General features: G+C 39.4%; 1 protein-coding gene across 1 annotated transcript; it reads right to left on the reverse strand.

Annotated features, from left to right (window-relative positions):
• Window positions 1–8,669: 8,669 nt before the first annotated feature.
• Window positions 8,670–12,348, reverse strand: LOC122025178 (probable aquaporin NIP5-1). The gene is made up of 4 exons (XM_042583951.1): window positions 11,733–12,348; window positions 9,332–9,751; window positions 9,180–9,241; window positions 8,670–9,083 (listed from the first exon to the last, which is right to left on the reverse strand). The coding sequence occupies exons 1-4, from the start codon at window positions 11,952–11,954 to the stop codon at window positions 8,888–8,890; spliced, it is 900 nt and encodes a 299-aa protein (XP_042439885.1). The 5' UTR covers window positions 11,955–12,348; the 3' UTR covers window positions 8,670–8,887.
• Between the last annotated feature and the right edge of the window lie 340 nt (window positions 12,349–12,688).

Genomic DNA, 12,688 nt, shown 5'->3' on the forward strand with positions numbered 1-12,688 from the left:
AACATTGCTTTTAAGAGTGATATCCATGCTCATACCCATTCCCATTCCACAATACAATGATTCTCATTCTGATTCCTATTCCTAGGAAAGAATCAAACACCCCCTTAGTATTAGTTTATCTTGACTATAAAATTACACTAGTACACTCTGAGTGTATTGAGCAGGACCATTTAAGGTAGTTTTTTTTATACTGATTGCATAAAAGAACAAGACCTTTGTTATTATGGAAGTGTGTGCTCTTAATCCTGATATAATAACAAGTGCATATATTTAGTATTTATTTCTTTAATTTATCAGTGGGTGAGATTTAGTTCGATAAATCAGTAGGTTTGATAAGTTGGGAGATAATATTATTTATAGTGTGTGTTGTTGATTATAGAAAGAAGCTGTGTCCTACAATCTAGGTTGATGATGTCCCCAAGAGAAGCTCATAAGGATTGTCATGTAAATTCTGCAGGTGGACTTAGTCCGACATGACGATAAGGTTGAGTGGTACTACTCTTGGAACTAGATATTAATTAAGTGAGTTGTCAGTAACTCATTTAATTAGTGGGCATTCGATATCTTAAACACAGGGAGATTAACACACTCATGATAAGAGGAAGCTCATATAGTAATATGGGATTAGTGCGGTAGTTCAATAATAACTCTTTAGTGGTATAAGTTATTATTGATGAACTCGAGTTGGGTGTTCGGGGCGAACACGAGAAGCTCAAGTTCATTGGAAGACAAAAACCAATTCCTCCTCTCAGTCCCTGTCGTAGCCTCTTATTTATAAAGTCTTATACCCACCCAAACCTAATTTCTTACCCACCTTAAGGTGGTCGGCCAAGCCTAGCTTGGAGCCCAAGCTAGGGCCGGCCAAACTAAGGTTAGATGGGATCAAGTGGTGGTCGGCCCTAGCTTGGAACCCAAGCTAAGGTGGTCGCCACAATTAAAATAAAAGGAATTTTAATTTTAAAATCTTTCCTTATGTGGAAGCCATGATTTAAAAGAGAGTTTTAAAATTAAATTTTTCCTTTTATAAGTTTCTACAAAGGATTAAGAGAAAAGTTTGATATCTTTCCTTCTTTGTAGTTAAAAGGAAGATTTTAATTTTTAGAGAAAACTTTCCTTTTTGTAATCATCCACATGTTTTAATAGAGAGATTTTAATTTATAGAAGTTCCCTTTTGTAACCAACCATGAAGGGAATTTTTTAAAGAGAAATTTTTATTTTAAAAATTTTCGGAAACAAATTAGGAAGTTTTAATTTTATGTTTAAAACTTTCCTTGTTTGGACGACATGTAGGGGCCAACCATTAAAAGAATAAAAGGAATTTTTTAAAATTTTCCTTTTATTAGCAAGGAAAATAAGGAAGTTATGTCTAAAACTTTCCTTATTTGCCAAGATCAAGGAATATAAAAGAGAGGGTAAAGGTGTCTCACCTAACAACACATCTATTATTTCTCTCCTCTCCTTTCCTTGGTGGTGGCCGGCCCTCTCCTCTCTTCTTTCTCTCTTCTCCTTTTGTTGAGGCCGGCGACACTTGGAGGTCTTACTTCATCTTGGTGGCCTGTTGCTTGTGGAGAAGAAGAAGAGAAAGAAAGCTTCCATTGAAGAAGAGTTGGTGGCCGAAACTTGCAAGGAGAAGAAGGAGGCTTGGGTGGATTCTCATCTCGGTAGATCGTTGCTCACACAACGTCCGAGATAAGAAGAGGAATATGACAGAAGATCGTGAGGTCTATAAGCTACAAAAGGTATAACTAGTTATTAGTTTCCGCATCATAACTAGTTTATTCTTTTGTTTAGATCTTGAAATACCAAACACAAGAGGCTAACGATTCTAGACTATCGAATTTATGTTTCGATTTTGTGTTTCTTTTGTTTTTCGATCTTGTGATTCGATTGTTCTTAATGGTTAAACCTAGGGTTACTATAAGGAGATTAAATATTAAATTTCGTTGAAAGGTTTTGTCTAGGAAGTGGTGGATGATCTCATACCCAAGAAGGCCTAGTGCCTCGCCATGTTTAACCTAGAAGCCGATCTCTGAAATAAATATTTAATCAAATTTGTAACATAGGTGGATTTGAATTAATAATGTTAAGCATCGTTTGCGATCCAAGTCTAAACTTCTAAGAACAGATAAGTTGAATTTGGAATCAATAATGTTAAGTTCTGTTTGTGATTCTAAATTTAATTTCTAAAGAACACAATAGGTTGTTAGGAAAGGTTCAGGACTTGTACAAAATTTTTGTACAGGGGAACCGATATGATATTCCGAGTAGCAACCAACATTGCTATCATACCAATATCTCCTCGAGCGGTATTACCACAGTTTTCTTCTTCCCAGGTCGATTATCGTGGTGGCTCGGTAGGAGCTTGAACCAGAGCTCGGTCATTTCGTTGATGGGATGGATGTTGGTTTCAATCAGTGTTTTCGGGGCCCATCCCTGGGGGTCCGTCCTGTCGGCGATATCTCTAATGATTAAGAGACGGTGACTGCTGACAAGGCCCTTAATTGGGCGCTCGGAACTTCTCCCTGCTATACTGATAACAATCTTTAGTATTGTGGGTCCCCAACCAGTGGTAAGTACATAACGATGGGGTCCATTTGTGGGGCTCAGAGAATGATATCTGATTGGCTTCCACATGCTACACCGCGTGGGGCCTTGGCCCAGGATGGTGCAGCTGATGTCCTACTCAAGATCCTTTGTGTGGGAGAGGAGGTGGAGGGGCTCAACGCTCGAGGGCAGAGACAGGAGCAAGCACGATAACCTCCTTATTCCGAGCAGACTGTGCCTCTTCTACATTGATGTACTTGGTTGCCCTCCCTAGTAGATGGTCGAAGTCTCTGGGGGGCTTCTTAATTAAAGACCGGAAGAAGTCCCCCTTAGTGAGCCCTTCGGAGAAGGCACTTACGAGAATCTTTAGGGGCCGGGCGAATATGTGCTAAGAGCTCCACCCCAGAGAAGTGAGGAATTGAGCTCTGAAGGTTTGATCGGCTCTGGGTCGGACGGATATATGCTGGGAGTCATGCCTAGGAGAGATGAAGGACTGATCTTTGGAGGTATGCCCGTTCTATGCCAGGCGGATATAACTAGGCGTTGTGCCCCTAAGGAGCAAAGAACTGAACCCTTGATGTCCAACCGGCTTTAGGGTCGGGCATATGTATGTTGGAAGCCCCGCCTTGGAGATAAGGAACTGAGTTATGAAGGTCCAACCGACTTTGAGACTAGGCAGATATATGCTAGGAGCCTCGCCTCGGTGATAGTGGTCGACACATACACCTTGACTTTAACTATCACCTCACCTTAACTTTGTCTACCACCTCCCCTTAATTGTCACCTCCACCTTACCTTTGGGCCCACTCACATCACGCTATATCACATTATATATTATACTGTCCTTAGGGGCAAATATTAATGAATAATAAAATTTATTATTGTTCTCCTATTCTTCATTGTCCTCTTCCTATTCTTCTTTCAAGATGTTGATGAGGTCGCCTGCTCTTCCATCATCCTCATAGGTGTTCATGAGAGGAAAAAATATGATTATCGTTAGTTCTCTTCGCATTTAGCAAATGCCACGTGTTTGTAGTAGAGCATTTAGAGGACCAGATATGCCAACCTAATAATTATCTCTCCATTCATCTGGTGCACATGTCCTAAGATATTTGTAGGGAGACAATATTATTGATGAGGTGATTGTAGGCCAACATAGGGTGTGAGCCTGATACAAGGATAAAGAGATGGGGTCTATGCGGAGTGGTCATATAGATAGGTGAAGTCAACAACTGAAGTTGAGACAGGATGCTGAGATCCGAGAATGAGGTTGAGCGGATGTTGACTGTTGAGACCTAGATTTGGTGTTGAGATTTGAAACTGAAATGGAACCGATGGTATCAATTGAGGTCGAGATTGAGACTGAGTTGGCAACTGAGGCTGAGACAAAATGTTGGGATCTGATACTAAAATGGAGGCATGGAGAATGTCGGTAGCTGAGGTCGAGACAAGATGCTAAAATTCGAGACTAAATGAATGTCGACTGCTAAGACCGAGACTAAGAGGATGTCGACTGCTTAGATCGAGACCAAGCGAATGTCAGCTACGTGTTGGGACCGAAGAGTAGTTAAAGGGGGGGTGAATAGCTCGTCGCGTGCTCGTGTGCTTCGTTGCTTGTTTCTTCAAGGATGTGCAGCGAAAATACAAAGAAACAAAAGCATACAACGCTAACAAATGGATTTTACTTGGTATCCACCTCACAAGAGGTGACTAGTCCAAGGATCCACGCACGCACACACCCTCCACTATGAATAACACTCCTTTATGGTAACTACCAAAGGCGGAGATGTTGGTTGCTACTCGGAAAACCTAACGGTTCCACTGTACAAAAATTTTGTACAAAGGTCTGAACCTTTTCCTAGCTACCATGTGTTCTTTTAAATTAAACTTGGATCACCTGCGGAACTTTACACGTTTGATCCTAAGTTTAATTTATTTGTTCTTTTAGGTTTAGACTTGGATCTCCTGCGGAACTTAACACGTTCGATCCAAATCACCTAGGTTATTAATTCCATTAAATATTAATTTCCAAAATTGGCTTCCAGGACTGCATGGCGAGGCACATGGCCTTCTTGGATATGGGAACAACCACCACCACCTAAACAAAGCCTTTTAAGGAAAGCTAATATTTAATTTCCTTAAATAACTTTAGGTCAACCAAAAAGAACAATCAAATCACAAGGAAAAGAAAAAAATAAAAGAACACAACATCGAAAACTAATTCGAAATACTAGAATCGCATGCCTCTTGTATTTGGTATTTTTACAAAGAAATAAAACTAGTATGATGCGGAAATTAAATACTAGTATACCTTTTCTTTTGCAAACAAAAATCTCTAGGTCTTCTACCGTATTCCTCTTCTAATCCCGGACGTTGTGTGGGCAACGATCTTCCGAGACGAGAACCACCAAGGTACCTTCTTCTTCCTTCCTTCAAGTTTCGGCCAAGCATATCTTCTAAAGGATGAAGAACTTTTTTCCACCAACCAAGCTCCAAGGGATGCAAGCTTTCTCTCCTTCTTCCTCAAGCTAGATCCGGCCACCTCCTCCAAGCTCCAAGAGATAAAGGATTTCGGCCACACAAGAGGAAGAGAGAAAAGGAGAAGGGTCGGCCACACCAAGGAAGAAAAGAGGGAGAAAATAGAATAGAGTCGTTCGCAATGAAGCCTCCTCTACCCCCTCTTTTATAATCCTTGGTCTTGGGAAATAAGGAAATTTAATAAAAAAACTTCCTTAATTCTTTTGCCATGAAAAAGAAAAAATATTTAATTAAAAATAATTTTCTTTTCTTAATAACAATGGCCGGCCACCTCAAGCCTCAAATCAAGGAAAGTTTTAATTAAAACAAGAATTAAAACTTCTTTGTTTCCGAAAATTTATAAAAATTTCTCCAATAATTTTAATCCCTTCATGATTGGTTAATAAAAAGGAAATTTTATAAATTAAAATCTTTCTTTTAAACATGTGGATAAAAAGAAAGTTATCTCTAAAAATTAAAATCTCTTTTAATCTACAAATAAGGAAAGATATCAAATCTTTTATCTCTTGTAGAAACTTATAAAAGAGAATATTTAATTTTTAAACTCTCTTTTAAATCATGAACATGGTTAAAAAGGAAAGTTTTCTTAAAATTTAAAATCCACCTTTTAATCAACAAATAAGGAAAGATTTCAAATTTTAAACTCTCTTTTAAACATGTAGATGGTTTACAAATAAGGAAAGTTTTTGACAAAAATTAAAATCATCCTTTTAATCTACAAATAAAGAAAGAGATTAATCTCTTCTCTTAATCTTTTGTAGAAAGTTATAAAAGGAAATTTTTAATTTTTAAACTCTCTTTTAAAACAATGATATCCACATAAGAAATAATTTTAATAAAAATCCTTTTTAATATTTTAGTGGTCGGCCACCTAAGCTTGGGACCCAAGCTTTGGCCGACCACCAACTTGGCTCATCCACTTGGTCTTGGCCAGCCCTAGCTTGGGTTCCAAGCTAGCTTGGCCGGCCCCATTGGATGGGTAAGAAGGTGGGTATGTGGTGGGTATAAATCTCTATATACAAGAGGCTACGATAGAGACCGAGAGGAGGAATTGATTTTGGTCTCCCGATGAAATTAAGCTTCCCGTGTTCGCCCCGAACACACAACTTAATTTCATCAATAATAATTCATTCCACTAAAGAACTATTATTGAACTACCGCATCAATCCCAAATTATATTTTGGGCTCCTTCTTATTATGAGTGTGTTAATCTCCCTGTGTTTAAGATGTCGAATGTCCACTAATTAAATGAGTTACTGATAACTCATTTAATTAATATCTTAGTTCAAGAGTAGTATCACTCAACCTTATCGTCATGTCGGACTAAGTCCACCTGCAGGGTTTAACATGACAATCCTTATGAGCTCCTCTTAGGGACATTATCAACCTAGATCACTAGGACACAGTTTCCTTCTATAATCAACAACACACACTATAAGTGATATCATTTCCCAACTTATTGGGCTTATTGATTTATTGAACTAAATCTCACCCATTGATAAATTAAAGAAATAAATATCAAATATATGTGTTTGTTATTATATTAGGATTAAGAGCACACACTTCCATAATAACTGAGGTCTTTGTTCCTTTATAAAGTCAGTATAAAAGAAACGACCTCTAATGGTCCTACTCAATACACTTTAAGTGTACTAGTGTAATTATATAGTTAAGATAAACTAATACCTAATTACACTACGACCTTTCAATGGTTTGTTCCTTTCCATCTTGGTCGTGAGCTACTGTTTATAATTTATAAGGTACTGATAACATGATCCTCTGTGTGTGATACCACACACCATGTTATCTACAATATAAATTAATTGAACAACTACATTTATCATAAATGTAGACATTTGACCAATGTGATTCTTATTTCTAGATAAATGTTTATACCAAAAGCTAGGCTTTTAGTATACATCCTAACAGGAGAAGCCCTACAACACCCTCAATACAAGAAGAAGGAAAGGGAAACAAAATACAAGCAAAAGCTTACAAGTTATGCAGCAAAAACCCTAACCCTAACTTCTTGTTGTTGCCCACCTCTTGATCTTGGATCACTAGCAACCTTGCCCCAAGAACCCTTCAAGAACTGGCGGTGGAGTGGAGAAGAAGTGTGGAAAGCTGCTGGAGAGGATTGGAGATGAATCGTAAAAGTCGCTTCCGAAGGAATCGAACGCATGCGACTTTTATCGACGCTAACGGTCGGATCCCGATCGATTGGATTGCTCCCAATCGATCGGGGAGGCTTTGGATTAATCGGCTGATCGATCCGAGCGCCTCTGTGCTCTCGGTAAATTGCCTGGATCGATCGACTGATCGATCCAGGGCTTATCGTGCGAAATCGCAGCTCCCAATCGATCCACTGATCGATTGGGGTATCTGGATCGATCGACCAATCGATCCAGAGCTGTTCGGTGCGATCGCGCACTTGTCCCAATCGATCCACTGATCGATTGGGAGGAGGTTGTCGCGAAGATTCGCCCAATCGATCGGCCGATCGATTGGGCATGAGCCAATCGATCGGTTGATCGATCCAGCTCATGATTTCTCCCTAAAATCAAGTCTAAAGCCTCCTAAACCAACATCTGGTCAACCATGACCTGTTGGTTCATCGTGCCTAGCATCCGGTCACCCTTAACCTGCTAGAACTCGCTCACCAAGTGTCCGATCAATCCCTTTGACCCACTTGGACTTTTCTCCTCTTGCCAAGTATCCGATCAATCCCTTAACCTACTTGGACTTTCACCAGATGTCTGGTCAACCTTGACCCATCTGAATTTTCCCCGTGCTTGGCTTCACTCACCAGGACTTCTCTTCTGTCTGACTTCACTCACCAGGACTTCCAACTACTTAGCTTCACTCACTAGGACTTTTACCTGGCTTCACTCACCAGGATTTCTCTTCTGCCTGGCTTCACTCACCAGGACTTCCAACTGCCTAGCTTCACTCACTAGGACTTCTCTCACTGCCTAGCTTCACTCACTAGGACTTCCAACTGCCTAGCTTCACTCACTAGGTCTTTCACCTGGCTTCACTCACCAGGATTTTCATACTGCCTAGCTTCACTCACTAGGACTTTCCATCTGTCTAGCTTCACTCACTAGGTCTTTCACAGTCAAATATCTGGTCAACCTTGACCTACTTGATTTCTTCTTCAACCATCTCCCCACATGAACAATCGCATCTGCAATCACCATGTGTTGTCTATATGTATTGTCAAACATCGAAATCATGACCAAGACTCAAGCTTGGTCAATCAGGTCAACCTTGACTTAAGGGATATTGCCCCAACACTATGTACTGGGACTAAGACTAGGTGCCTGAATCCAGGACTAAGACTCAAACTTATCTTCTTGGAGAATTCTATTTTTGAGGACAAGTATTTTGAACAGGTTCGATTAGACTCTAATCTCATTTAGACTAGATCTGATTTTCTTTAAATTTCATTGGACTCATCTTGACTTTAATTGACAACTCAGCGAGACTTTAGACCCCACAGTACACATGATGTTGTAGAATTTCATCGCATCAATATACTTAATATGTACTGGTAGAGCAAAGGATTAGCCAATCAAACTTAATAATAACTATAGATAATGCACCATATATATTCAAGCACCAAATACACACAAGCATAAAGTTTACACAAGCCAAACACCATAGTAGTTTAACTACACACAACATCACACCATACTTGTACTCTCTCCGACGATCTTCTCGTAATCTATTGGCCAAAGTAGTAAGGCACATTATTCAGCTATATATATATTCACCGATCGTCGGCGGCCGATAGAGCATTGTCTCAACGACGGAAGCTCCGGACTTGGCGGGGCATCTCGCCGTCCTCCCCCTTCAGCTTCACGGCAGTGTAGACAGCAGCTCCGGCGATGGCTCCGGCCGTCGGCGCCACGAGATAGATCCACAGCTGCTTGTAGTTGCCCGCTGCCACCGCCGGTCCGAGCGTCCTAACCGGGTTCATCGATGCCCCACTCGAAGGACTAAAATAATTAATAACAATCATTGATGATTTTGATCAATACGCATATATAGATGATTCAATTAATTGGGACGGTAGGCATAGGAAATTTAGTAACCCTGCGATGAGAATGTTGAGCATAACCGTGGCGCCAACGGCAATGCCGGCGAGTTCTCCCACCTTCACGGAACATATATAATTAATTATGTATTAAAAATTAAGTAGATGAAGGATGGAATGAGATTTTCTTAGGAAGAGAATCATACGCACAGCGCGAGTATCGGTGGCGACGGCGGTGACGACGAAGAGGAGATTGAAGGTGATGACGAACTCGAGGAAGAAGGCCTGGGCGGCGGGGACGGAGGGGACGGTGACGCCGCCGGAGAGGAAGGGGTGGTAGATGGCCTTGAGGGCGAAGGAGGCGCAGATAGAGGCCGACACCTGGGCAGTCACGTAGGCGGGGACGTGGGACCAGGGGAAGTGGCGCAGCATGGCGAAGGCGACGGTGAGCGACGGGTTCAGGTGGGCGCCGGAGATGTGGCCGGTCGACAGGATCACGACCATGACGGCCAGGCCGGAGCAAGCTGCGTTGCCGATCAACGTCTCAGCGCCGCTGTACTTCTGGTTCACGATCGGCGCCGCCGTCGCCCCGAATATGAGGATGAACGTCCCAACAAACTCTGCTCCCAGCTGCCATCCATCCATAGATTTCGATTAACAAAAAAAACTATAATTTTGAGAAAAGAAAATGAAATTTATATAATTTATTATTTGATTAAGAATAGGAACTTTTAGGAACTAACTCTCAATTCACTTTGGCAAGCTTGAAATTATATTATGTTAATATTTTTTTTTAAATTTCAAGGTTTATATATATATATATACTCAATCAGTCTATTATTTGAAAATTTTTTGTGATCTGAATTCAAGACTCAGTTGTATTATTAGAAATATTTCTCATTAATCAATCATAGAGCTAGAATTCAAAACTCAACTGAAATTTTTCTCATTAATTAATTAAGGATCTAGAGTTTGAGACACAATATATTATTGAGAATTTTGATGTATTATTTTAATATTAATACTCATTATTCATTGGTCCCACGGTCCACTCAATCATCTTAAAATTATATCATATTAAATAAATATATTTTAAATATATTTTAAAATATTTAAATTATTATTATTTTTTAATAATAATCTGACTTTTAAAAAATAATTTTACTATTTTTCAAAAAAAAATATTAATTTTTTAAATATATTTATTAAATAAAATAGATGTTTATGAGAAAACGAAATTACAAAGTTGGAAAAATGAAATTACAACTAAACAGTTAAAATTATAAAATTAGGAAAATAAAATTTATTTAAAATTACCATGTAATTATAAAATTTGAACTTAAAAAATAGATGGAATGAATATTTAGAAAGTAGAATTGGAGAATGTAGCGAGTTGGAATGAAAATATGTATACACATTAATGGATATTTATAAATGAAATTTCGAATTAGCCGTTAAAAAATACCCGTTAAAAATTAATCGTTTTATTCAATTATTAATTTTAAAATTTTAATTTTTTAATAAAAAATTTTAAAAAAAAAAAACACGTGGGGTGCCCACCCCACGTTGCTTGAACATGTTCAAAGAATTAAACGCCTTCAAGCGGAGGGATGTTATAACACCCCTTTACAACGTACATTAAAATCATGCGGTGTTATTACCATATGTAATAACGAGCATTACAGATGCTCTTAGAACAACCCCCCATGTACATATTTGAAAAGAATAAATCGGACTTATTCAATCTTAGCGAGTGACCTAGCTAGGGGACGACTCCACACACTTGAAAGGGTAAATAAATCATTAGACTTATTATCCTTAGCTGAGTGCTTTCCTAGATGAGAGACCTAAAGATAATCTAAAATAGTATTTATACCAATCAAAAATCAAACAATACTTCACTAATAATAAATTATATCTAAATACCAATTCGACTGCACCGCCCGACAGGGCTATATAATTTCAACTATTGTTCACAGTACTAAAAGCAAACAAGTCAACTTTGATTTGGGAAAAGCACTACTGGTGTTTGATTTATATATTCTGTCGCTTGGTTTGTCTCAATCAGTATTTGAAATTAGTCCAACCTACAGCGAGCCTTCCATGTCCCCACATAAAGCGAGATTAGAATCAATCACAATGCACGCATAATATATAATTGATCTTTTCCCCCCTACTTTATGTCTCTTCGATCAACTCAATAATTCAATAAATAAAATGGAAAATTAATAAGTTTTAAATGAAAATCAACTCAAAACTCCACAATAAAGGAAACTGTCATCACTTTAATTTGTCTTAGAACCTCCACGAAGGGCATGCATGCCTCAAAAGTTGCCAGCGGAGGTGAAGGAAGTGATTGTTCCAGTCATCTTTTGCCAGTCACGTTAGATTAGATTAAAAGAAACAAAAGATATTATATATGGAAAAATACGATAAAAAACTTATATGCATGCATGCATTTCCCAAACGACGCATTTATTTATTTATTTATTTATTTAATTGGTAAATTTAAATCTATGGGAAGGAAGGCACGCTTCCATAGGAGTAACCGATCTAAATAATTAATAATGAAATATACAGAAATTAACGTAAATTGAGTGCGTGTGCGTACCTTGCGGGTGAGGGAGACGTCGGGCTTGGGGAGGTCGGTGAAGCACGTGCCGGGCGAGGTGGCCCACGCGTCCATCGGCAGGCACTTGTTGCCCCGCGGCGCCGGCTTACGATCGAACGACAGCGAGTCGACTCGGTCCCGGAGCGAGTTGAACAGCGGCGCCCCCGGCGTCCCCGGCGTCGCCGGCGCCGATCCGTTCGGCGTCTCCGCCAGCTCCGCCATTCTCAAGCACACTTCTCTTCCCTCCTTTGTTTTTTGTTTTTGATTTTTTAATTTTTTTTTTTTTTTACTTTTTGTGTGTGGCTGTGGACTGGAAGAGACTGAGTTACATGATCTGAAGGCTTTTATGAATGTATGACTAAGGAAGAAGGAGAAGAAAGCAGGCCAGCTTAAAAGAGAATCGTAGAATGACTAGTTTGGGACGGAGGAGGAGGAGGGGGCCGGAGGAGTGAGGAGAAATCTCGAAGCTGATCAAGAACAGAATTCTAGAAATGGAAGGGCGCCCGAGATGAGCTCATGACTGCAGAGGAGATGAGAGAGATGGCAGATGTAGCAGGCATTGGAAGGGGAAGTGATGGTGAATATATTGGGAGGAGTGTAGGAAGGTCAATGGCTCAGTGACAGCTCACAGACAATGTCACTCACAGCATCTGATAAATAATTACGTGAATTTAAAAAATAAACAGAGAGAGACAGAGGTTTTTCATATTAGTTTCTTCGTAATTTTTGCTTAGTCTTAACAAAGTAATTAATCATGTGCAGTTCAAAGCTAAGTAACCACAATGCTAAGCACTTATTCTTTTCTTACCTCGTTCTAATTAGTGCTTCCTAATCATGAAGCGAGAACATGCTTAGCTCGGTTAATCATGTCACTGATTGCTAGTTAATTAGATTCTTTGCTTATCTTAGTCAAAAGCAAATCAATACCGCCTAATGGCACTTGGCTCTGTCTGCAA

This window comes from Zingiber officinale, chromosome 9B, assembly GCF_018446385.1.
Source record: "Zingiber officinale cultivar Zhangliang chromosome 9B, Zo_v1.1, whole genome shotgun sequence".
NCBI lineage: Eukaryota > Viridiplantae > Streptophyta > Magnoliopsida > Zingiberales > Zingiberaceae > Zingiber > Zingiber officinale.